This window comes from Tachyglossus aculeatus, chromosome 14 (assembly GCF_015852505.1).
Source record: "Tachyglossus aculeatus isolate mTacAcu1 chromosome 14, mTacAcu1.pri, whole genome shotgun sequence".
In the NCBI taxonomy this organism is placed as follows: Eukaryota; Metazoa; Chordata; class Mammalia; order Monotremata; family Tachyglossidae; genus Tachyglossus; species Tachyglossus aculeatus.
In genome coordinates, this window is record NC_052079.1 from 48,621,003 (window position 1) to 48,648,510 (window position 27,508).

Sequence of the window (27,508 nt, forward strand, 5' to 3'; positions counted from 1 at the left end):
AAGTGATTTGCCCAAGGTCACACAGCAGCCAAGTGGCAGAGCCTGGACTAGAACCCAGGTCCTTCTGATTCCTGTTTTCTTTCCACTAGGCCATGCTGTGTGTTTATGAGAATGTGCGGTAGGTTTAAAGCCCTTACACTAAAGCGGGGGGAATGACCCCTGAGTTCTTTTTTCCTGTGGCCTCTGCTCATTTTCAGTTTCAGTCTGGCCTGTTTCTCTTCTCTAAATCGGCATGGGAATCGTGACCCGCCCAAGGGGACAGAGCTGGCAGATGCAAATTCTCTTCTGGTGGACACTTCCTCAATTGTGGTGAAAGGGGGTGGGGGGCTAGCTCTGCGGGCCCGTCTTGAGACAGAAAGGAAGGGGCGATCCCGGCAAGCGAACACCCCAACCCGGCCCAGGAAAACCCTGACTAATCGGCAGAGAGAGAGAAAGAGAGTGGGCCCTGGGAGCCCGAGGGCGGTGGCGACGACCTCCATCCCTGGGCTGACAGGGCCCTGGCAGGAGCTTGGGCGATGCAGAAAGGGAGATTATCACCAGAAGACAGAAGGTGAAAGTCTGGCTGTGCCTGACTGGAGGGAGAAGGGCCTTCTTGGCCTCTGTTTTGGTCCCTCCGGACTACTGGAGAGCCATGTCTCTTCCCCGGCAACTGCGAGATGAGAGGTGAGTGGAGGGACCCAAACTCTGGCCCGTCATTACCTTTGCCCCTCCAGGCTTTCACTTCTGCACAGATTTCCTGCTGCCTCCTCCAGAGAGCTTCACGTAGGACGGGGTGGGAGAGGGCACTGGGCAGCTGGGGTGAGTGAGGTTTCCTCCCGGGCTTGGAAATTCTTAGAATGGTGTCTAGACGTTGGAGTCCTTTTTCCCCTGAAAATAGAACTCGACATCAGCTCCCGGGTAGACCACAACACTTCTGAAAAAGACTCAGAACGTCAGCCTTCTCCAAGAGGCCTGGGAAATTGACTCTTGTTTTGGAGCCTGTGTGAGGAAGGTGCGTTTTCATGACCCCCTTTTGACGTGTCTGCCCACTTCAAAAGTAGCCCCCCAGGGCTCTACCCGTGGCTAGCAGAGGCAGAGCTGAAACGGGAAGGGCCCAGCGGCTGCCGTGACCCAAACCGCTCGTTGGAACTTTCCTTTCCATTAAACCCGGAACAAAGATGCAAATATTGGGCGCTGAAAGAAACTTCGTTGACTCTGTATTTTTTCAAACAGATGTTGGGTTGCCCAGGAGTTACCAGGCCTGGAGGGGTGAAAGGGGAGGTCAAAGGGCATGGCTCTCAGAGGAGAGGGAGTTCTTTCACTTGGGAAACATATTAACACGGAGAAGCAGTATGGCCCAGTGGATAGAACCTGCCCTGGGAGTCAGAAGGATCTAGGTTCTAATCTCAGCTCCGCCGCTTGCCTGCTGTGTTGACCTTGGGCAAGTCGCTTAACTTCCCTGTCCCTCAATTACCTCATCTGTAAAATGGGTATCAAGACTGTGAGCCCATGTGGAACAGGGACTGTGTCCAACCTGATTAGCTTGTATCTACCCCGGTGCTGAGAACAGTGCCTGGCGTATAGAAAGTGTTTAACAAATACCATTAAAAATAAAACATGAAAACCTAAAAATCCCTGTACATGCTGTATTATAGAAGGCACTGTACTGAGTGCTGGGGTGGATACAAGCAAATCGGGTTGGATACAGTCCCTGTCCCTCCTGGGGCTCCGGGTAGCAATCCCCATTTTACAGATGAGGTAACCGAGGCACAGAGAAGTTATGCATTTTGTCTGAGGTAACGCAGAGGACAAGTAGAGGAGCCAGTATTAGAACCCTGGTCTTTCTTACTCACAGGCCCGGCCTCTATCCACTAGGCATGTTATTTCTCTAATGTTCATTTATGCCACCGTCTCATCTTCATTTCCCAGTGCCAGTCCTTCTGTTCTTTGCCATCCTCCTTACTCCCCTGTCACTAGGTGGCAAGCACAAATCGGGGCTCCAATTAATTGATCAATAGTATTTATAGAGCACTTGTCTGGGGAAGAGCGTTGTACTCCAACTCAACATTAACCTGCAGGAAAACTAACAGCCAAAAGAAATGAGACACAGGTGCAATTGATTTTTGAGGCCCCCGCCTGATTTCTTTGAGGTCAAGGGACTTCACAGGACTGATTCAGGGATAGGGGACCGGAAGCCTATGCACCAATTTTTAATGACACTTTGTTAAGTGCTAACTATGTGCCATGCACTGTGCTGAGGTAGACTCAAGTTAATCAGGGTGGATACAGTCCCTGCCCGACACAGGGCTCACAGTCTAAGTAGGTGGGAGTAGGACTCAATCCTCATTTTTACACACGAGGAAACTGAGGCCCACTGAAGTGAAGTGACTTGCCCAAGGCCACACAGAGGAAAAGTGGCAGAGCCGGGAATAGAACCCAAGTCCTTTGACTCCCAGGCTGGTTCTATTAGAGCCTCACTGGCCTCCTTGGGGGCCTTCAGCCTCTAACTCTCTCCTTTGGCCTTTCAGTGACTTTGAACAGCTTCCAGACGATGTGCCTATCTCAGCCAGCATTGCTGACACTGAAGAGAAAAGAGGTTTCACCAGCTACTTTGTAAGTAAATGACTCCCTCCTGCGGGCTAGGCCGGGCCTCTGCTCAGGGCTCGGAAGAGGTCCTGTGAGCAACACTTCCAGCCTGCCCTCCCCTCTCCCATTCCCAAATGTCCCAACTTGACCGGGATCCTATCTGACCCCCAATATTTGCAGCGATCTTGCCCAAATTTTGGAAACGCCTCCCCTCCGTCTTCTGCCGTGCCTCCCCACCAGACTGGAAGCTCCTGGAGGGCAGGGGTCCTGTCTAATGACTCAATTTTACTTACCCATGGGCTTAGCCCAGTGCTCAGCACATGTTCAGTGTTCGATAAATTGAGCCCACTGTTGGGTAGGGACTGTCTCTATATGTTGCCAATTTGTACTTCCCAAGCGCTTAGTACAGTGCTCTGCACATAGTAAGCGCTCAATAAATACGATTGATGATGATGATGATGATGATAAATCCCACCAGTCAAGTGAAGCGACTGGTCTGTACTCAATTCAAGACGATTCTGTTCTGTGGCAGTGGGATCGGAGTGACTTACACATAGGAGTGTCTTGAAAAATGAGGAGGGGGATGATGTGGGAGGGCAGGGGAGTCCCTTTCCCCTACTCTTCGATGGCCCGGGCTCTGTTCCGCCACTGAGCCAGCCTTGGCTTCCCTCCTCAGGTATTTGTCATTGAAGTGAAGACGAAAGGAGGCTCTAGGTACCTCATTTACCGCCGTTACAGCCAGTTCTACACTCTGCACACCAAGCTGGAGGAGCGATACGGCCCCGAGAGCAAGACCAGCCCCTATGCCTGCTCTCTCCCCACTCTTCCGGGTAGGCTGCCAGGCTCTCTAATAATGTGTTTTTTATTAAAAACTTACCCTGTGCCCCTTACTGGACCTCCTGAGGAATAATGGGGATTGGATCAAATTCCCACCCGTGTATTCCCTCCCAGCAGAGGCAAGAAGTAGGCACTTAATAAATCCATTACTACTACTAAAAACTGAGGTAGATCCAATTCATCAGTGATATTTATGGAGTGCTTACTATATACGCTGTAGCAGAGAAGCAGCACGGCTCAATGGAAAGAGCACGGGCTTGGGAGTCAGAGGTCATGGGTTCAAATCTCCACCCTGCCGATTGTCAGCTGTGTGACTTTGGGCAAGTCACTCAACTTCTCTGGGCCTCAGTTACCTCATCTGTAAAATGGGGATTAAGACTGTGAGCACCCTGTGAGACAATCTGATCACCTTGTAACCTCCCCAATGCTTAGAACAGTGCTTTACACATAGAAAGCGCTTAATAAATGTAATTATTATTATTATTATATAATTAGTATTATAATAATAATATAATAATATATAGTTATTATTATATATCTATTCTATTCTATTTATTTTATTCTGTTAGTATGTTTGGTTTTGTTCTCTGTCTCCCCCTTTTAGACTGTGAGCCCACTATTGGGTAGGGACTGTCTCTATATGTTGCCAACTTGTACTTCCCAAGCGCTTAGTACAGTGCTCTGCACACAGTAAGCGCTCAATAAATACGATTGATGATGATGATGATGATATTAAGTGCCTAGGGGAGTACAGTGGAACAGAGCCAGCGAGATAATCATATCATCTTGTGCACAGTAAGCGCTCAATAAATACGATTGAATGAATGAATGAATGATCATATCATCTGTTCTCTCTCCTATTTAGTCTGTGAGACCCATGAGGGAGAGAGATTGTCTCCAACCTGCTTAACTTGTAACTACAGTGCTTAGAAAGGTGTATGACACATAGTAAGTGCTTAATAAATACCCTGATAACAATATCGGACACAAACAATTCCTCATAAGGTGCTCCTAGTCTAAGGGAGAGGGAGAAGAGCATTTAATTCCCATCCAGTGCTTAGAACAATGCTTGGCTCATAGTAAGCGCTTAACAAATGCCATTATTATTATTATTATTATTTTACAAGTGAGGAAACTGAAGCAAAGAGAAGTGATTTGCCCGAAGATGTGTTAGAGCAGGCTGGATTAGAACTCATGTCCTCTGATTCCCAAGCCTGTGTCCCTTCCAAGGAGGCAATGCTGCACCCCCACCTTCCTCCTGCCGACCCCCACCTCCATCCTACTTTCCTCCTTAACCACTTTGGAATCACTCTATACCTGTAGGGAGGGGTGATATTTGCTGAGCACGTACTATGTGCCCAGCACTGTAGTAAGCGTTGAGGTAGATGCAAGATAATCAGTTCAGACACGGTCCCTGTCCTACATATTGTTTACAGTCTAAAGCAGAGGGAGAACCAGTATTTAATCCCCATTTTACAGATGGGGAAATGGAGGCACAGAGGAATTAAGTGCTCCCCCCCGCCCCAAAGCTACTCAGCAGGCAGGTAGAGGAGTTGGGATTGGAACCCAGGTTGCTTGGCTCCCGGGCCCATGTGCTTTCCATGGGGCTACACAGCTTCCCACGCTGTTCCTATGCTGGTAGTACAGTGCTCTGCACACAGTAAGCGCTCAATAAGTACGATTGAATGAATGAATCAATGGTAGCTGAGGATCCTGGCCTGGAAAGATCTCTCCCCAGGAGAGAGCCTGTGTAGTCACCTGGGATTCTGGACCTTAAACATTAGATCCGGTCTACTTTTCCAAGCGCTTAGTACAGTGCTCTGCACAGAGTACATGCTCAATAAATACCACTGATTTAAAAAAAATTCTTTATGGGATTTGTCAAGCCCTTACTATGTGTCAGGCACAGTACTAAGCGCTCCCAAGCAGTGCTCTGCACACAGTAAGCGCTCAATAAATACGATTGAATGAATGAATCAATGGTAGCTGAGGATCCTGGCCTGGAAAGATCTCTCCCCAGGAGAGAGTTTGTGTGGTCACCTGGGATTGTGGGCCTTAAATATTAGATCTGGTCTACTTTTCCAAGCGCTTAGTACAGTGCTCTGCACAGAGTACATGCTCAATAAATACCACTGATTTAAAAAAAATTCTTTATGGGATTTGTTAAGCCCTTACTATGTGTCAGGCATGGTACTAAGCGCTCCCAAGGGCTTAATAGAGTGCTCTGCACACAGTAAGCACTCAATAAATACGATTGAATGAATGAATCAGTGGTAGCTGAGGATCCTGGCCTGGAAAGATCTCTCCCCAGGAGGGAGTCTGTGTGGTCACCTGGGATTCTGGGCCTTAAACATTAGATCTGGTTTACTTTTCCAAGCGCTTAGTACAGTGCTCTGCACAGAGTACATGCTCAATAAATACCACTGATTTAAAAAAATTATTTACGGGATTTGTTAAGCCCTTACTATGTGTCAGGCACAGTACTAAGCACTCCCAAGCGCTTAGTACAGTGTTCTGCACACAGTAAGCGCTCAATAGATACGATTGAATGAATGAATCAATGGTGGCTGAGGCTCCTGGCCTGGAAAGATCTCTCCCTAGGAGAGAGTCTGTGTGGTCACCTGGGATTCTGGACCTTAAACATTAGATCTGGTCTACTTTTCCAAGTGCTTAGTACAGTGCTCTGCACAGAGTACATGCTCAATAAATACCATTGATTTAAAAAAAAATTCTTTATGGGATTTGTTAAGCCCTTACTATGTGTCAGGCACAGTACTAAGCACTCCCAAGCTCTTAGTACAGTGCTCTGCACACAGTAAGCTCTCAATAAATACGATTGAATGAATGGTGTAGATACAAATTAATCAGTTTGGACACAGTCCCTGTTCCACATGAGGCTCACAGTCTTAATCCCCATTTTACAGAAGAGGAATCTGAGGCCCAGAGAAGTGAAGTGACTTCCCCAAGGTCCCTCAGCAGACAAGTGGCAGGGCCGGAATTAGAACCCGGGTCCTTCTGACTCACAGGCGCATGCTCTAACCATTAGGCCACGCTGACTGATTGATTGATTGATTGGTCTAGCTCTCCAACCTCCTGCTCTCCCCCCAAGATACTAACCGACTGCCAATTGTCGCTTTTTCCTCCAGCAAAGGTTTATGTCGGTGCGAAACAGGAAATTGCAGAGAACCGGATTCCCGCTCTCAACTGCTACATGAAGGTAATGCCCAGGCCTTGGGCCAGAAAGTACACCGACTCTGGCCCTGGGCTAGTTGCTCAAGCCGTGTGAGTGTCACCCAAAGAATCTTTTTTTAAAAAAATGGTATTTATTAAGTGCTTACTAGTCAGTCAGTCCATCAATCATATTTACTGAACACTTACTAAGCTGCTTACTAGTCAGTCAGTCCATCAGTCATATTTACTGAACACTTACTAAGCTGCTTACTAGTCAGTCAGTCCATCAATCATATTTACTGAACACTTACTAAGCACTGGGGAAGACTACCATTTAACAGTATAACATACACAATCCCTGCCCATAACGATCTTACTATCTAGAGGGGGCTTACAGTCTAGAAAACACACAGAGAAGCAGTGCGGACTAGCAGAAAGAGCACCGTCCTGGGAGTCAGAGGAAATGGGTTCTAATCCTAGCTCTGCCACGAGTCTGCTGGGTAACCTTGGGCAAGTCGCTTGACTTCTCCATGCCTCAGTTACCCCATTTATAAAGTGGTGATTAAATAATAATGATGGCATTTGTTAAGCGCTTACACCTGGCTTAGAGTAAGCGCTTAGAGAAGCAGCGTGGCTCAGTGGAAAGAGCCCGGGCTTTGGAGCCCGAGGTCAGGAGTTCAAATCCCGGCTCCGCCAATTGCCAGCTGTGTGACTTTGGGCAAGTCACTTCGCTTCTCTGGGCCTCAGTTCCCACATCTGCAAAATGGGATGAAGACTGTGAGCCCTCTGCAGGACAACCTGATCACCTTGTAACCTCTCCAGCGCTTAGAACAGTGCTTTGCACACAGTAAGCACTTAATAAATGCTATTATTATTATTATTATTTCTCTGTTCAATGCACTGTTCTAAGTGCTCCCTCCTACTTAGACTGTGATCCCGTGGAGAAGTGCTTAATAAATGCTATCATTATTATTATTATTATTATTACTCTGTGCAAAGCACTGTTCTAAGTGCTCCCTCCTACTTAAGACTGTACGCCCGTGAGGACAAAGACTGTGTCTGACCTGATTAATTTGTATCTACCCCAGCACATGCTTGACACAGAGTAAGTTCCCCCCCATCTTACCTCCTTCCCTTCCCCACAGCACCTGTATATATGTATATATGTTTGTACACATTTATTACTCTATTTATTTTACTTGTACATATCTATTCTATTTATTTTATTTTGTTAGTATGTTTGGTTTTGTTCTCTGTCTCCCCCTTTTAGACTGTGAGCCCACTGTTGGGTAGGGACTGTCTCTATATGTTGCCAATTTGTACTTCCCAAGCGCTCAGTACAGTGCTCTGCACATAGTAAGCGCTCAATAAATACGATTGATTGATTGATTGATTGAAGTACCTTAATAAAAAAACAAAACAAAACACTGTTCTAAAGCGCTGGGGTAGATACCAGTTAATTGGATGGGACACAGTCCCTTGGAACTCACAGTCTAAGTAAGAGGGAGAACAGGTATTTAATCCCCATGTTAACTGTTTAAGGAGCAGAGGCACAGGGAAGTTAAGTGACTTGCCCAGGGTCACTTGGGCAGAGTTAGAATTAGAACCCAGGTCCTCTGACTCCTGGGCCTGTGCTCTCTCCACTAGACCACACAGCTTCTCTTGGTCCATCGCTTACCCACCCACACATCCACTAGCAGAGTGATCGGCAGGCAGAAATTCCCTTCAAAGGGTCGCATCAGAATGCCTTAATCTCCTCCATCGGATCGTCTCAATTTCTGAACTCCTTCTAGCACATTCGTTCATTCAGGCAGTTATATTTATTGAGCGCTTACTGCATGCAGAGCACTGTACTAAGCGCTTGGGAAGTACAATTCGGCAACAGAGACGATCCCTACCCAACAACGGGCTCACAGTCTAGAAGAGGGGGAGACAGACAACAAAACAAAAGAAGTAGACAGGCATCCATAGCACCAAAATAAGTAAATAGGATTATAGATCAATCAATCAATCAATCAATCGTATTTATTGAGCGCTTACTGTGTGCAGAGCACTGTACTGAGCACTTGAAAAGTACAAGTTGACAACATATAGAGCATACAACTCACTAATAAAATTAATAGAATAATTAATATGAACATATATGCACAACTATTGTGGGGCGGGGGGGTAGAGGGGCAGAGGAAAAAAGGGGCTCAGTCTGGGAAGGCCTCCTGGAGGAGGTGAGCTTTCACCTGAGTGACACTTTATTAGACACGCTTGGCCCCAAGAATCCCCTCTTCTACACTTCACTCAGGAAAATTACTTTTCTGTCTTTATTTATTTTTGATCTGTCTTTCTCAATGGGATCATCATTTTCATCAACACCCCAAGTGGAGGAGCAGCGTGGCTCAGTGGAAAGAGCCTGGGCTTTGGAGTCAGAGGTCATGGGTTCAAATCCTGCTCCACCAATTAGCTGTGTGACTTTGGGCAAGTCACTTAGCTTCTCTGTGCCTCAGTTACCTCATCTGTAAAATGGGGATTAAGACTGTGAGCCCCCCGTGGGACAACCTGATCACCTTGTAACATTCCCAGCGCTTAGAACAGTGCTTTGCACATAGTAAGCGCTTAATAAATGCCATCATTATTATTATTATTTTCTGAAACTCTAACTTCGTCCTGTCCAGCAGGGGGCACTGTGACAATAGAGAACATGTCAGTAATAATAATAGTAATAATAATAATGGCATTTATTAAGTGCTTATTCATTCATTCAGTCGTATTTATTGAGCGCTTACTGTGTGTAGAGCACTATACTAAGCGCTTGGGAATATGCAAAGCACTGTTCTAAGCGCTGGGGAGGTTACAAGGTGATCAGGTTGTCCCACGGGGGCTCACATTCTTAATCCCCATTTTACAGATGAGGTAACTGAGGCACAGAAGTTAAGTGCGTGGCTCAGTGGAAAGAGCCTGGGCTTGGGACTCAGAGGTCCCCCTTCAAGACTGTGAGCCCACTGTTGGGTAGGGACCGTCTCTATGTGTTGCCAACTTGTACGTCCCAAGCGCTTAGTACAGTGCTCTGCACACAGTAAGCGCTCAATAAATACGATTGAATGAATGAATGAATGAATAAGGTCATGGGTTCTAATCCAGGTTCCGCCACTTGTCTGCTGTGTGACCTTGGGCAAATCACTTCACTTCTCTGTGCCTCAGTTACCTCATCTGTAAAATGGGGATGAAGACTGTGAGCCCCATGTGGGAGAACCTGATTACCTTGTATCTACCCCAGTGCTTAGAACAGTGCTTGGCACATAGTAAGCACTTAACAAATGCCATTATTATGAAGTGACTTGCCCAAAGTCACACGGCTGACACTTGGCAGAGTCGGCATTTGAACCCATGACCTCTGACTCCAAAGCCCGTGGTCTTTCCACTGAGCCACGCTGCTTCTCTTCTCTACTGACATCTACGTCAATAGACGTAGAACGGAAAGGCTCTTTGTGCTAAAATAATAATTGTGCAGTTTGTTAAGTGCCTAACTAAGTGCCAAGCACTGTAGTAGTAGATACAAGATAATCAGGTCGGACAAAGTCCCGGTGACAAACGGTTACAGTTTAAGTACGAGGGAATCCCTGAGGCCTACAGAAGTAACTTGCTCAGGGTCAAACTACAGACAATAGGCAGAGGCGGGATTAGAACTCAGGTCCTCTGGCTCCAGTAGTGTGGCTCAGTGGAAAGAGCACAGGCTTGGGAGTCAGAGGTCATGAGTTCAAATTCCAACTCCACCAATTGTCAGGTAAGTGACTTTGGGCAAGTCACTTAATTTCACTGTGCCTCAGTGACCTCATTTGTATAATGGGGATTAAGACTGTGAGCCCCAAGTGGGACAACCTGAACACCCTGTATCCTCCACTTAATAAATGCCATCATCATCATCATCATCATGAACAGTGCTTTGTACATGATGATGATGATGATGATGATGATGATGATGGCATTTATTAAGTGCTTACTATGTACAAAGCACTGTTCTAAGCGCTGGGGGAGAGACAAGGTAATCAAGTTGTCCCACGTGGGGCTCACAGACAATCCCCATTTTCCAGATGAGGTAACTGAGGCCCAGAGAAGTGAAGTGACTTGCCCAAAGTCACACAGCTGACAAGTGGCGGAGTCGGAATTTGAACCCATGACCTCTGACTCCAAAGCCCGGGCTCTTTCCACTGAGCCACGCTGCTTCTCTAGTAACTGCTTAACAAATGCTATTATTATTATTATTATTATTATTATTATTATTACCACTGGGTCACACGGTTTCTCTGCACGATGACATTTCTAGTGGGACATTCAGGTCTCTCCACTCAGAGAAGCAGTGTGGCCTAGTGGAAAGAGCAGGGGCCTGGAAGTTAGAGGACCTAGATTCTAATCCCAGCTTCACCATTGGTCTGCTGTGTGACTTTGGGCAAGTCACTTAACTTCTCTTTGCCTCAGCTTCCTCATCTGTAAATGGGGATTCATTCACTCATTCATTCAGTCGTACTTATTGAGCCCTTACTGTGTTCAGAGCCCTGTACTAAGCGCTTGGGAAGTACAAGTTGGCAACATCTAAAGACGGTCCCTACCCAACGACGGGCTCACAGTCTAGAAGGGGGAGACAGACAATAAAACAAACATGTGGTCAGGTGTCAAGTCAGGAGAATAAATAGAAGTAAAGCTAGATGCACATCATTAACAAAATAAATAGAATAGTAAATATGTACAAGTAAAATAGAGTAATAAATCTGTGCAAACAGATATACAGGTGCAGTGGGGAGGGGAAGGAGGTAGGGCTGGGGGGGATGGGGAGGAGGAGAGGAAAAAGGGGGCTCAGTTTGGGAAGGCTTCCTGGAGGAGGTAAGTAGGATTAAATCCTACTCCCTCCTATTTAGACTGTGAGCCCTTATGTGGGACCTGATGATCTTTTATCCACCTCAGTACCTAGTATAGTACTTGATACATAGTAGATGGTAAGCAAAATACCACAATTATTACTTAGAGTGTGAGCCCCATTTAGGACAGGGACTATGTCTGATTTGATCAATGAATCAACTGTATTTATTGAGCGCTTACTTTGTGCTGAGCACTGCATTAAGTGCTTGGGAAAGTACACCATAATATTATAACAGACACATTCCCTGTTCACAGTGAGTTTACAGTCTAGAGGGGAGACAGACATTAATATACATAAATAAATTATGCATGTGTAAATAAGTTCTGTGGGGCTGAGGGAGGGGAGAAAATATAATTCTATTTATTTATATTGATGCTGTTGATGCCTGTTTACTTTTTTTGATGTCTGTCTCCCCACTTCTAGACTGTGAGCCGGTTATGGGCAGGGATTCTCTCTTTGTTGCTGAATTGTACTTTCCAAGCACTTAGTACAGTGCTCTGCATACAGTGAGCGCTCAGTAAATACGATTGAATGACTGAGTGAATGAATAAAGGGGACAAATCAGTGAGACGTAGAAGGGAGTGGGAGAAAAAGAAATGAGGACTTAGTCAGGGAAGGCCTCTTGGAGGAGATGTGCCTTCAATAAAGCTTTAAAGGTGGTGAGAGTAATTGTCTGTCGGATATGAAAATATATATTATATATATCACCTGTATGTATGTATGTACGTATTTATTACTCTATTTTATTTGTACATATTTATTCTATTAATTTTATTAATATGTTTGGTTTTGTTGTCTGTCTCCCCCTTCTAGACTGTGAGCCCACTGTTGGGTAGGGACCGTCTCTCTCTGTTGCCAACTTGTACTTCCCAAGCGCTTAGTACAGTGCTCTGCACACAGTAAGCGCTCAATGAATACCATTGAATGAACGAATTAATGAATATGAAGAGGGAATGCATTCCAGACAAGAGGCAGGATGTGAGCGAGAGGTTGGCAGTGAGATAGAAGGGATCGAGATACATTGATTACGTTGGCATTAGAGAAGCGGCGTGGGTCAGTGGAAAAGAGCATGGGCTTTGGAGTCAGAGGTCATGGGTTCAAATCCCAGCTCTACCAATTGTCAGCTGTGTGACTTTGGGCAAGTCACTTCACTTCTCTGGGCCTCAGTTACCTCATCTGTAAAATGGGGATTAAGACTGAGGGACAACCTGATCACCTTGTAACCTCCCCAGCACTTAGAACCTGTATATATGTATATATGATTGTACATATTTATTACTCTATTTATTTACTTATTTTACTTGTACATATCTATTCTATTTATTTTATTTTGTTAATATGTTTTGTTTTGTTGTCTGTCTCCCCCTTCTAGACTGTGAGCCCACTGTTGAGTAGGGACCACCTCTATATGTTGCCAACTTGTACTTCCCAAGCACTTAGTACAGTGCTCTGCACACAGTAAGCGCTCAATAAATATGATTGATTGATTGATTGATTAGAACAGTGCTTTGCACATAGTAAGTGCTTAACAAATGCCATCATCATTATTACTATTATTAGAGGAGCGAAGTGTGCAAGCTGGTTTGTAGTAGGACAGCAGCGAGGTGAGGTACGACGGGGCAAGGTGATTGAATGCTTTAAAGATGATCTTGATTATCTTGTATCTACCCCAGCGCTCAGTACAGTGCACGGCACAAAGTAGATGCTTAACAAGTACGGTTATTATTAGACTTTCTCCCCGTCCTCTGTGTGTCCCGACCCAGAACCTGCTGTGTCTGCCCACCTGGCTGCTGATGGACGAAGATGTTCGCCTCTTCTTCTACCAGTCACCCTACGACGCTGAGCAGGTGCCACAGGGGCTGAGGCGACTGCGGCCACGCACACGCAAGGTGTAAGTAGAGCGGCCAGCACACCATCCGGCTCTACACTGGACAGTCCACTCTTTCCCCCCGACCACGCTTCCCTGGACTCCCGTCCTGTCCCCCCATCTGGGTCTGACTCAGCAACAGATGCTTTTATCTCCTATTTCATTCATTCTTTCATACAAATTGGAGCACTTGCTATAATAATAATAATAATGGCATTTATTAAGCACTTACTATGTGCAAAGCACTGTTCTAAGCTCTGGGAAGGTTGCAAGGTGATCAGGTTGTCCCACGGGGGGCTCGCAGTCCTAATCCCCCATTTTACAGAGGAGGTAACAGAGGCCCAGAGAAGTTAAGTGACTTGCCCAAAGTCACACAGCTGATAAGTGGCGGAGCCGGGATTTGAACCCCTGACCTCTGACTCCAAAGCCCGGGCTCTTTCCCACTGAGCCATGCTGCTTAATTATTACCATCATTAATAATAATGATTGTATTTGTTAAGCACTTGCTATGTGCCAGGCACTGTACTAAGCGCTGGGGAGAACACAAGCAAATTGGTTTGGACACTGTTCTTGTCCCATGTAGGGCTCACACTTTTATCCCCATTTTCCAGATGAGGTAACTAAGGCGCAGAGAAGTGAAATGACTTGCCCAAGGTCACACAGCAGACAAGTGGAAGAGCGGAGATTAGAACCCATGACCTTTTGTCTCCCAGGCCTGTGCTCTTTCCACTACATCATGCTGCTTCTCTGGATGCAAAGCACTGAGCTAAGTGCTTGCAAGAGTACAATATGTATATACATATATATATATATATATAACATACATATATATATAATGGCATTTATTAAGTGCTTACTATGTGCAAAGCACTGTTCTAAGCACAGGGAGGATACAAGGTGATCAGGTTGTCCCACGTGGGGCTCACAGTCTTAATCCCCATTTTACAGATGAGGTAACTGAGGCCCAGAGAAGTAAAGTGACTTCATTCATTCATTCGTATTTATTGAGTGCTTACTGTGTGCAGAGCACTGTACCAAGCGCTTGGGAAGTACAAGTTGGCAACATCTAGAGACGGTCCCTACCCAACAGCGGGCTCACAGTCTAGAAGGGGGAGACAGACAACAAAGCAAAACATATTAACAAAATAAAATACACAGCTGACAAGTGGCGGAGCCGGGATTTGAACCCATGACCTCTGACCCCAAAGCCCATTTTGTTTCCACTGAGCCACACTGCTCATATGATGATGATGATGATGGCATTTGTTAAGCGCTTACTATGTGCAGAGCACTGTTCTAAGTGCTGGGGGGATAAAGGTGATCAGGTTGTCCCACGCGGGGCTCACAGTAGTAATCCCCATTGATGAGGTAACTGAGGCTCAGAGAAGTGAAGTGACTTGCCCAAGGTCACACTGCAGACGTCTGGCGGAGCCAGGATTTGAACCCATGACCTCTGACTCCAAAGCCCGTGTTCTTTCCACTGAGCCACGCTGCTTCTAGGATGCAATACAACAATATAACGCTGCTCATGTAGCACGATATAACAACAGACACATTCCCTGTCCACAGTACGTTTCCAGTCTAAAGGGAGCTTACAGTCTGAATCAATCAATCGTATTTATTGAGTGCTTACTGTGTGCAGAGCGCTGTACTAAGCGCTTGGGAAGTACAAGTTGGCAACATATAGAGATAGTCCCTACCCAACAGTGGGCTCACAGTCTCACATCCTATTTATTTTATTTTGTTGGTATGTTTGGTTTTGTTCTCTGTCTCCCCCTTTTAGACTGTGAGCCCACTGTTGGGTAGGGACTGTCTCTATGTGTTGCCAATTTGTACTTCCCAAGTGCTTAGTACAGTGCTCTGCACATAGTAAGCGCTCAATAAATGCGATTGAAGATGATGATGATGATAAAAGTGGGCTCACAGTCTAAAAAGGTCTGAAGAGACCTTACAGTCTAGAGGCCATTTTTGGCCCCTCAGGTTGGACTGGCACTATCACATTGCAATTCAGTCACCCTGAAGGACCACGCCAACCTGCAGTGGCACAGGAGGGCCTGGGACAAGTGGAGAGTCCAGGGGTGCCCCCCTCACCACAGAATCCCTTCAGGATCACACAAAAACATGCTTCCACAGGACATGATGTCATCACCGTGTGTGCCCATAACACATTCAATCATTCATTCAATCGTATTTATTGAGCGCTTACTGTGTGCAGAGCACTGTACTAGGGCATCTCCTCGTTCAGCGTGAGGGAGGGCTGCCTGTGACCAGGCCTGGGGCTCCTGTCCTGAGAGACAGTGTCCACCGCCAAGGCCTTCAGGGCCAGAGAGGACAAGGTGACACAAAAACATGCTTCCACGGGACATGATGTCATCACGGTGTGTGCCCATAACACATTCAATCATTCATTCAATCGTATTTATTGACCGCTTACTGTGTGCAGAGCACTGTACTAGGGTATCTCCTTGTTCGGCATGAGGGAGGGCGGCCAGTGACCAGGCCGGGGGCTCCTGTCCTGAGAGACAGTGTCCACCGCCAAGGCCTTCAGGGCCAGAGAGGACAAGGTGACACAAAAACATGCTTCCACGGGACATGATGTCATCACTGCGTGTGTCCATAACACGTGAACGGTCAAGGGCAACTCCTCATTCGGCGTGAGGGAGGGCTGCCAGTGATCAGGCCGGGGGCTCCTGTCCTGAGAGACAATGTCCACCGCCAAGGCCTTCAGGGCCAGAGAGGACAAGGTGACACAAAAACATGCTTCCACAGGACAGTGCTCTGCACATAGTAAGCGCTCAATAAATACAATTGATGATGATGTCATCACTGCGTGTGTCCATAACACGTGAACTGTCAAAGGCATCTCCTCTTCCGGCGTGAGGGGGGCTACCGGTGACCAGGCCGGGGTTCCTGTCCTGAGAGACAGTGTCCACTGCCAAGGACAGTGCTTTGCACATAGTAAGGGCTTAACAAATGCCATTATTATTATTATTATTATTATTATTATTATTATTATTCAGGGCCAGAGAGGACAGGGTGACGTCCGGCAGGCTGGAGTCCGCCTTGTCTTGCCTCGTTTGAGTTAGTTCACTTCCCCTCATTGGCAAAAGAAGAAGAGTAATTCCTCTATCCCTCCCTCCAGACATCACTCAGTCAGTTGTATTTACTGAGCAGTTGCTGTGTGCAGAGCACTGTACTAAGCGCTTGGGATGGAAGATGAGTGGCTCTGGGGAAGAGAGTACTTGGAAGTCCTATTAATGGAAGGAAAGCAGCCTCATTTGTCCTCCATCGGGTCGAGAGAGCACCCAAAGCACCCAAAGGTCCTCTCTTTGTTTCTTTCCTCAGCAAGAACGTCTCCCCGCAAAGCCCTAGCTTCGACCGCTTGGCAGTTCCACGGGCTGAGGTGAGTCTTCGGCCTACTCCAGCGCTTAGTACAGTGCCTGTCACATAGCAAGCGCTTAACAAATACCATAATTAATGATAATAATAATAATAATAGCATTGATTCAGCGCTTACTATGTGAAAAGCACTGTTCTAAGCGCTGGGGAGGTTACAAGGTGATCAGGTTGTCCCACGGGGGGCTCACAGTCCTAATCCCCATTTTCCAGATGAGGGAACTGAGGCCCAGAGAAGTTAAGTGGCTTGCCCAAAGTCACACAGCTGACAAGTGGCAGAGCCGGGATTTTAATTAATGATGATAATTAATATTACTCAGAGCAGGATGACTCTCTCAGGACCCTGGCTTCCTTCATCCATGAAGCCTTCTCTCCTGAGGGGAAATAGAAATGGTTTTGAGGAGGAGACCTGGAGTCAGGAGTCAGAACTCCACTTTTTTTTTTTTTATGGTATTTGTTAAGTGTTCATTTATTCATTCATTCATTCAATCGTATTTATTGAGTGCTTACTGTGTGCAGAGCACTGTACTAAGCACTTGGAAAGTACAAGTTGGTAACATATAGAGACGGTCCCTACCCAACAGCAGGCTACGTACCAGGCACTGAACAAAGTTCTGGACTAGACACAAGGTAATCAGGTTGGACACAGTCTCTGTCTCACATGGGGCTCAGAGTCTTAATCCCTATTTTACAGATGAGGTCACTGAGGTACAGAGAAGTGAAGTGACATGCCCAAGGTCACACAGTGGTCAAGTGGCAGAGCTGGGATTAGAACCCGGGTCCTACTGACTCCGGGGGCAGTGATCTTGTATTCAGGTTCCTTCATCAAGGCTTCACTATTTATTCCCTAATATTGTTCTGTTATTTCAGGAACAGAAATGGGGATACCTACCTAGTAACAGTAATAATCTTGATCTTTGTTAAACATTTCGTACCAAGCACTGGGCAAATACAAGCTAAAAAATTTAGCCTCAGATCCTGTCCCACGGGGGCTCACAGCTCTAAGGGGGAGGGAGCGCTGTACTTCCCCCTTCTAGACTGTGAGCCCACTGTTGGGTAGGGACTGTCTCTATATGTTGCCAACTTGTACTTCCCAAGCGCTTAGTACAGTGCTCTCTGCACACAATAAGCGCTCAATAAATACGATTGAATGAATGAATGAATCCCGATTTTACAGATGAAAAAAACGAATAATAATAATAATGATAGCACTTATTAAGTGCTTACTATGTGCAAAGCACTATTCTAAGTGCTGGGGAGGTTACAAGGTGATGAGGTTGTCCCACGGGGTCTCACAGTCTTCATCTCCATTTTACAGATGAGGGAACTGAGGCCCTGAGAAGTGAAGTGACTTGCCCAAAGTCACACAGCTGACAAGTGGCGGAGCCAGGATTTGAACCCACGACCTCCGACTCCAAAGTCCGTGCTCTTTCCACTGGGCCACACTGCTTCTCTAACTGAAACCTAGAGAAGGGAAGTGACTTGCCCGAAACCACAGAGAGCAAGTGGCAGACAGGATCAGGACCTAGGTTTCCTAACACCCAGTCCTAAATTATTTCTCACTAGGCCACACTGCTTCACTGCTTCCACATTTCTCCTACCTTGTACTCTGAATGGGACACAAACACTAAATCACTGTGGCCTAGTGGCTAGAGCATGGATCTGAGAGTCAGAAGGACCTGAGTTCTAATCCCAGCTCCACCACCTGTCTGCTTTGTCACCCCGGGCAGGTCATTTCACTTCTCTGGACCTCAGTCACCTCATCTGTAAAATGGGGATTAAGACTGTGAGCTCCACGTGAGACGTGGACTGTGTCCAAGCTGATTAGCTGGTACCTACCCCAGAACTTAGTACAGTGCCTGGCACACAATAAACCCTTAACAGATGCCATGATTAAAATTTAAAAACAGAAAAAAGATTCTTTCCAGCTCAGTTTGGGACCCCCATACACAGAGCTGGGCCACAGAATAATAATAATAATAATAATAGTAAGAACAACAACAATAATAATAATAATCATCATCATCATCATCATCATCATCATTAAGCTCTTACTACGTACCAAGGATTGTGCTAAACTCTGGAGTAGATACAAGATAGTCAGGTCCTAGGTGGGACTCCCAGTTTAAGTAGGAGGGATTCCAGGTATTGAACCCCCATTTTACAGGTAAGGGAAGCAGCGTGGCTCAGTGGAAAGAGCTTGGGCTTTGGAGTCAGAGGTCATGGGTTCTAATCCCGGCTCTGTCAATTGTCAGCTGTGTGACTTTGGGCAAGTCACTTCACTTCTCTGGGCCTCAGTTCCCTCATCTGTAAAATGGGGATTAAGACTGTGAGCCCCCCATGGGACCACCTGATCACCTTGTAACCTCCCCAGTGCTTAGAACAGTGCTTGGCACATAGTAAGCACTTAATAATGCCATCATTTAGTGCTTAGAACAGTGCATGGCACATAGTAAGCGCTTAACAAATACCAACATTATTATTATAAGGGAACAGAGGCCCAGAGAAGTGAAGTGACTTTCCCGACAAGTGATGGAGTTGGGATTAGAACCCAATGAGGATTAGAACCCAGTGCCCCTGAATCCCAGGCCTGCACTATTTCTATTAACCACGCTGATTTTTGCTTCTCCCACATCATTGCTAGGGGTACCCCACTCCCCTCAGGCAGCCATGAACACCCCAGGGACCTTTCACAGGAAAGGTAACCCCTTCCTTGTCGAGCAGACCAGGTCAGTGACCCCAGAGTTGCGTTTTTCCCCGAAATCAACAGGATGGAAGTAGGGCAAAGATCAGGGGGCCTTGGATGGAGAAAACTCAATACCAGAGTGCAACTCTTTTTTTCTAAATTTCAAGTGAATTCTTGGGGATTTTCCACCCCCAGGTGCGGCTTTCTTCTCAGGGATTTTCCCCCAGGTTGGTGTTTCTGTGGGGAAATTCATTCATTCATTCATTCAGTTACATTTATTGAGCTCTTACTGTCTGCAGAGCACTGTACTAAGAGCTTGGGAAGTACAAGTTGGCAACATATAGAGATGGTCTCTACCCAACAATGGGCTCGCAGTCTAGAAGGGGGAGACAGACAGCAAAACAAAACATGTGGACAGGTGTCAAGTCATCAGAATAAATAGAAATAAAGCGAGATGCACAACATTAAGAAAATAAATAGAATAGTAAATATGTACAAGTAAAATAGAGTAATAAATCTGTACAAACATATATACAGGTGCTGTGGGGAGGGGAAGAAGGTAGGGCGGGGGTGATGGGGAGGAGGAGAGGAAAAAGGGGGCTCAGTCTGGGAAGGCCTCCTGGAGGAGGTGAGCTCTTAGTAGGGCTTTGAAGGGAGGAAGAGAGCTAGCTTGGCGGATGTGTGGAGGGAGGACATTCCAGGCCAGGGGGAGGACGTGGGCCGGGGGTCGATGGCAGGACAGGCGAGAACGAGGTACAGTGAGGAGGTTAGCGGCAGAGGAGCGAAAATCCCCGAAAAGAAATGAAAAAGTTAGAAACAAGAAGTCGCTGAAATCCTTCCCCCCCCATGCTCCACGTTTCTGCCACCTGGAATGTGGGCAGCTCCTGCTGCATGAACGCTCCCAATGCACCACTGCTTCCGATGCACTATTGCTCCCATTGCAAAACTACTCCTGGGCGCAGCAGTGCTCCCCAGTGCATGACTGCCCTCGCTGTACGACGGTCCCCGGTGCCCGGTTGTGATTGCTAATCCCACTGAACCTTTCCCCAGGCCCTGTTCAGTTTTACTGGGAACAGTCAGCTTGAACTCAGCTTCAAGGCCGGAGACCTGATCTTTCTGCTCAGCCGGATCAACAAAGAATGGTTGGAGGTGAGCGGGACGGAGGGATTGGGAGACTGGTCGGGGGAGCAAACAGCAGTGGATATCAGAGACCCCCAGAGAGGGGTTCTTTCCATCCCTTCCCCCGGGAGGAAGGCTAGCGTGTGGCCACCTCTCCTCCCCACCCTCATCTTGCCAGCTTGACAGATTAGCTTCTGTTGGGCTCTGCCGCTCCAGTCTTTCAGTTCAGAAGCTTGGCTTTGAGACTACACCTGATCAATCAATCCATCAATCAGTAGTATTTATTGAGTGCTTACTGTGTGCAGAGCATTGTACTAAGCACTTGGGAAGTACAAGTTGGCAACATATAGAGACAGTCCCTACCCAATAGTGGGCTCACAGTCTAGAAGGGGGAGACGGAGAACAAAACCAAACATATTAACAAAATCAAATAAATAGAATAGATAGTTACAAGTAAAATTAATAAATAAATAGAGTAATAAATATGTACAAACATATATACATATATACAGGTGCTGTGGGGAAGGGAAGGAGGTAAGATGGGGGGGATGGAGAGAATGCTGCCTTTTTTCCCTCTCCCATTCCTAGTGTCCCGCTGACCCTCATGCAGCAGGGAGAATCACTCCAGCCTTAAAACTCAATAAATAATAATAATAATGATAATAATGACAATTACAGTAGTTTTTGAGCCCTTACTTTATGCCAAGCACTGCTCTAAGTGCTGGGGTAGATACAAGGCAATCAGGGGCTCACAGTCTTAGTCCCCATTTTCCAGATGAGGTAACTGAGGCACAGAGGAGTGAAGTGGCTTGCCCAAGGTCACACAGCAGACAAGTAGCGGAGCCGGTAACCCATGGCCTCTGACTCCCAAGCCCAGGCTCTTTCCATTTAGTCATGCTGCTATTATTATTATTATTATTGTTAATAATATAAAATTGTGGTGTTTGTTAAGTGCTTACTATGTGCCAGGCACTATATACTAAGCGCTGGGGTGGATACAAACAAACTGGGTGGGACCCAGTCCCTCTCCCACATGGGGCTCATAGTCTCAATCCCCATTTTACAGATGAGGTAAATGAGGCACAGAGAATCAATCAGTCAATCAATCGTATTGATTGAGCACTTACTGTGTGAAGTGGCTTGCCCAAGGTCACACAGCAGACAAGTGGCAGAGATGGGATTAGAACCCACGACCTTCTGACTCCCAAGCCTGTGCTCTAGCCACATTCATTTATTCAATAGTATTTATTGAACGCTTACTGTATGCTGAGCACTGTACTAAGCTCTTGGGAAGTACAAGTTGACAACGTATAGAGAGGTCCCTACCCAACAATGGGCTCACAGTCTAGAAGTTGTATGGTACTTGCTTAGCAATCACTATGTGTCAAACACTGTTCTAAGCGCTGACACTGTTATTATTATTACTATTAATGATAATAATAATATTAGCCACAATCGTGGTATTTGTTGAGCAATTACTATTTATTTATAGTAATATCTGTCCCCCTCTAGACTGTGAGTTCGTTGTGGCCAGGGACACATTGTTCTTTTGTTATAATTGTACTCTCCCAAGTGCTTAGTACAGTATTCTGCACACAGTAAGCGCTCAGTAAATACGATTGACTGATTGACTGATGTACCAGGCACTGTACTAAGCGCTGGGGTGGATACAAGCCAATCAGGTTGTACACAGTCTCCATCCCACTTGGGGGTCCCAGTTTTGATCCCCATTTTACAGATGAGGTGTCTCAGGCAGAGAGAAGTTAAGGGGCCTCAGAACTCAGGTTCTCCTAACTTCCAGGACCATGTACTATTTACCACGCCGCTTCTCTAGTAAGTGCTTAACAAATGCCATTATTATTGTTATTATTATCCACTGGGTCACACTGTTTCTCTGCACGATGACATTTGATTGAACGGTAGCTTAACGGATCCTAAAGAGTACAGCCTGGTCCCCGGTCCCGAGTTGAAAAGCAGCCACCCCTAAACTGACCTGGGTCCTGGGGGTCATCATCAATCGTATTTATTGAGCGCTTACTATGTGCAGAGCACTGGACTAAGCGCTTGGGAAGTACAAATTGGCAACATATAGAGACAGTCCCTACCCAACAGGGGGCTCACAGTCTAAAAGGGGGAGACAGAGAACAAAACCAAACATACTAACAAAATAAAATAAATAGAATAGATATGTACAAGTAAAATAAATAAATAGAGTAATAAATATGTACAAACATATATACGTATATACGGGTGCTGTGGGGAAGGGAAGGAGGTAAGATGGGGGGATGGAGAGGGGGACGACGGGGAGAGGAAGGAAGGGGCTCAGTCTGGGAAGGCCTCCTGGAGGAGGTGAGCTCTCAGTAGGGCCTTGAAGGGGGTCACTTCTAAGGCAGATCTGGAGCGGCTCCAGGAGTTCCTAGTCTGAACTATATACCCGTACAGGACTAGAGCAGATCTAAGTTTGAGTTGATGGGATTTACTGAGTGCTTTCTCTGTGCAGAGCACTGTACTAAGCGCTTGGGAGAGGACAACAGTGGTAGTAGCCACAGTTCCTGCTGACAATCTAGTTTTGAACTCGACTGCTTTCAGGGGTTCCCCAATCTGGTTCCCCACCCCATTGGGGCTTCCCTAAAGTCGTCCCACATGTGAGCCCGCTGTTGAGTAGGGACCATCTCTATATGTTGCCAACTTGTACTTCCCAAGCGCTTAGTACAGTGCACTGCACACAGTAAGCGCTCAATAAATACAATTGAATGAGTGAATACCCCCGCAGCCAGGACCGGGCCCAAACCAGGTGAGCCTCTCCTGGGACAGGAAGGAGACTTTTCCACCTGGGAGTCTGCTGGTGATAATCCATCCTCCAGGGTGGTGACAGGGTTGTTTTTTTTAATGGCATTTCTTAAGCGCTTACTACGTGCAAAGCACTGTTCTAAGTGCCAGGGATGTTACAAGGTGATCAGGTTGTCCCACGGGGGCCTCACAGTCTTAATCCCCATTTCACAGATGAGGTAACAGAAGCATAGAGAAGTTAAGTGACTTGTCCAAAGTCACACAGCTGACAATTGGTGGAGCCGGGATTTGAACCCATGACCTCTGACTCCAAAGCCCGTGTTCTTTCCACTGAGCCATGCTACTTGGGGGTTGGGTTGGGGGAGGGTTCTCTCTCTGGTGTTTAGTTTCACCTCAGAGCCCCGCATCACTGCCTTTATTTCGTAAGCTGATTCTGTAGAAGCGATAGGGCTTCTTTGGGTCCTCTTCAGAACGAGAAAATGCATGCTTCATTGAGATTAGCCAGCTTTCTGTTCTAAAGGATGCTCGGTGCTCGCAATGACTCACCCAGACCGGTCCAGTGGGGCTGGAGGGAATCAGCGGCCTCCGCCAGGGTGCCAGGGTCGGTGCCTCGGTGTATCCTGGATCTTCCCTCCGGGTCTCACTCCCGGACCACCTCTCCCTGCCTAATGATCCCAGGGTGTCCACCAACGGTGCTGCCAGGCTCCCGGTTTCCAGTGATTGTGCCCCATCCCCAAATCCTCCATTTCAGTCAAGCGGGGGAGAAGTGACGCGTCCCCTGGATCCGACACCGAGTCGGATGGTGGTGGCGGCATTAGGCAGAGTCTTCAGGCTATCGCACAGCAGAGACACCTTTAAGCTTGTCTCCCGAGGAAGATGGTGGGAGGGAACACAGGCCTAGAGGAAAGGGTTCATCATCATGGCTACCACTTTGGCACTGCTCTTCATCCAAAGGACGAACGTTCCTGCCCCGTCGGCAAGCCACCTAAAACAGGCAAGGCAAACAGTGAGGGGACGTTTTTACCCATTCATTCATTCATTCAATGGTATTTATCGAGTGCTTACTGTGTGCAGAGCACTGGACTAAGCGCTTGGGAAGTACAAGTTGGCAATATATAGAGGCGGTCCCTACCCAACAACGGGCTCACAGTCTAGAAGGGGCCCTCCAACTGCCCTTCTTTCTTATCCACCACTCCCCTCAGGGCACAGTCCATGGGGCCACCGGCATCTTCCCACTCTCCTTTGTGAAGATCATCAAAGATCTCCCAGAGGAAGAGGACTCCAGCAACTGGTTGCGCTGTTACTACTATGAAGACACCGTCAGTATCGTCAGGTACTGGTCTGGGGTGGACAGGGGGGAAATCAAGGCCTGCACTCACAAATTAACCTGCCTAATGTCTCCTCGGGAAGGTCCCCTGGGTTATGTCTCCTACTTTTCCCTCACCCTTGTGTTTGCTCTCTTAGGGACATTGCCATCGAAGAGGATTTGAATAGCACCCCTTCATACAAGGATCTGCTGGAACTCATGCAGTAAGGAGAAATTACCTATAATTATATTCTGTTGCTTCCCCCCCCCTTTTTTTAATGGTATTCGTTAAGTGTTCACTATATGCCAGGCACCGTACTAAGCACCAGCGTACATAATAATAATGATAATAATGGTATTTGTTAAGCGCTTACTGTGTGCAAAGCACTGTTCTAAGCACTGGGGGGATACAAGGTAATCAATTTGTCCCACATGGGGCTCACAGTCTTAATCCCCATTTTACAGATGAGGTAACTGAGGCCCAGAAAAGTTAAGTGACTTGCCCAAAGTCACACAGCTGACAATTGGTGGAGCCAGGATTTGAACCCATGACCTCTGACTCCAAAGCCCGGGCTCTTTCCACTGAGCCACACTGCTTCTCTACATACAAGCTAATCAATTTGGACACAGTCCATGTCTTGTCCTAGGGTTCTGCCCACTGCCAGCTGTGTGACCTTGCAGCAATCACTTCACTGCTCTGTGCCTTAGTTTCCTTTTCTGCAAAATGGGGATTCAATACCTGTTCTCCCTTTTTAGATGTAAGCTTTTTGTGGGCAGGGATCTTGTCTATCAAATCCGTTGTATTGTACTTTCCCAAGAGTTCAGTACAGTGTTCTGCACACAGCCAGCACTCAACATATATCATTGATGATGATGATGATGATGACGTTGGTGATGATATTATCATGGTACTTGTTAAGGCTTTCAAGCACTGTCCTGTTTGGGTAGACACAGTCTAGACAGAGTCTGCTAGAGTCTGAGCTGATTGTGAGCAGGGAATGTGTCTGTTTGTTCATTCACTCATTCATTCATTCAATCGTATTTATTGAGTGCTTACTGTGTGCAGAGCACTGTACTAAACGCTTGGGAAATACAAGTTGACAACATATGGAGACGGTCCCTACCCAACAACGGGCTCACAATCTAGAAGGGGGAGACAGACAACATCCTCTCACAAACTCTTGGTGCAGTGCTTTGCACACAGTAAGCACTCAATTAATATGATTGAATGAATGAATGAATGAATGAATAAGTTAATCAGGTCAAACACAATCCCTGTCCCACAGGGGGTTCACCGTCTAAATAGGGAGAACGGGCATTGAATTCCCATTTTACAGATGAGGAAACTAAGGCACAGAGCAGTGAAGGTCACACAGCAGACAGGTGGCAGAGCCAGGATTAGAACCCCGGTCCTCTGACTCCCAAGCCTGCGCTGCTCTTTTCACTAGACCGTGCTGCTCCTCTGACTGATCCATTGAAAATCAAATTTATCCTATAGCCGCGGGAGATAATCCATCCCCTCTGCCCCTGTGCTGGCAAACTGCTGTCTCCAGGGTGCACATGCTGAGGAATCCTAGCCATGTGAGGGGCGGGGTGGGAGTGGGGTGTAAACAAAAAAGCCTGACTCCCTGTCTTGGGGTCTGGGCCTCCTCAGCAGGAAAGACGAAAGGGCCCAAATGGGAGGGAGTTGGGACACATAGACTAGGCTGAGTTTTACCTCAGGCGAAAGGGGCTAGAGCACAGGCTTAGGAGTCAGAAGATCATGGGTTCTAATCCCGGCTCTGCCCTTTGTCTGTTGTATGACCTTGGGCAAGTCACTTCACTTCTCTGGGCCTCAGTGACCTCATCTGTAAAATAATAATAATAATAATGGCATTTATTAAGCGCTTACTATGTGCAAAGCACTGTGGGGATACAAGGTAATCAGAATGTCCCACGTGGGGCTCACAGTCTTAATCCCCATTTTACAGATGAGGGAACTGAGGCCCAGACAAGTGAAGTGACTTGCCCAAAGTCACACAGCTGACAAATGGCAGAGCCAGGATTTGAACCCATGACCTCTGACTCCAAAGCCCGGGCTCTTTCCACTGAGCCATGCTGCTTCTCTCTGTGAGCCCCACATGGGACAGGCACTATGTCCCACTCGATTTGCTTGTATCCCCCTCGGTGCTTAGTACAGTGCCTGGAACATAGCAAGTGCTTAACAATACCATCATTATTATTATTATTATTAAACGGGGAGGATGGACATGCCAACTTTTGTCTCCGGACAGAAATCAATCAATTGTATTTATTGAGCGCTTACTGTGTGCAGAGCACTGTACTAAGCCCTTGGGAAGTACAAGTTGGCAACATATAGAGACGGTCCCTACCCGACAGTGGGCTCACAGTCTAGAAAGAGGATTCTCTTGGGGGGAGGCGATTTCTAAGCCCACCCTGAGCATCGGCGGTGAAGGTGGGCTTGGCGGCTGGGGGAGGCGCAGAACCCCGGCCCGGCCCCTCTCTCCCTGTGGACCTCAGGTGAGCCCAGTCTCCCCTCTCCGTCTCCCCAGGCGAGAGTTCCAGCGCAAAGATATCGTCCTCAACTACCGGGACCCCCAGGGAGACCTGGTGCGCCTGCTGTCTGATCAGGACGTAAGGCTCATGGTGAGGCAGTCCTCCCGCAACGCTCCGCGCCAGGCCCACCTCTTCGCCTGGAAGTTGCACATCACCCAGCGAGATGACTTCAGCGTCTACAACACCTCCTCCTGAGGCGGCCCACGTCCCCCTGCTCGGACGCTGCCGCTCTATCCCGACTCTGTAATTGCCCTCCCCTCATCGGCCGGTGGTACTACCTGTTCCGCGTGTGAAAATAACAACAATAAT

At 47.0% G+C, this 27,508-nt stretch overlaps 1 protein-coding gene across 1 annotated transcript; it reads left to right on the top strand.

The window, feature by feature from the left end:
* The first annotated feature begins 336 nt into the window (after window positions 1-336).
* NCF4 (neutrophil cytosolic factor 4) lies at window positions 337-27,508 on the top strand. The gene is made up of 10 exons (XM_038756647.1): window positions 337-663; window positions 2,508-2,592; window positions 3,242-3,395; window positions 6,549-6,619; window positions 13,243-13,370; window positions 16,692-16,749; window positions 20,479-20,577; window positions 24,540-24,670; window positions 24,802-24,867; window positions 27,196-27,508. Exons 1-10 carry the CDS (start codon window positions 632-634, stop codon window positions 27,392-27,394), a joined length of 1,023 nt encoding a protein of 340 aa, XP_038612575.1. The 5' UTR covers window positions 337-631; the 3' UTR covers window positions 27,395-27,508.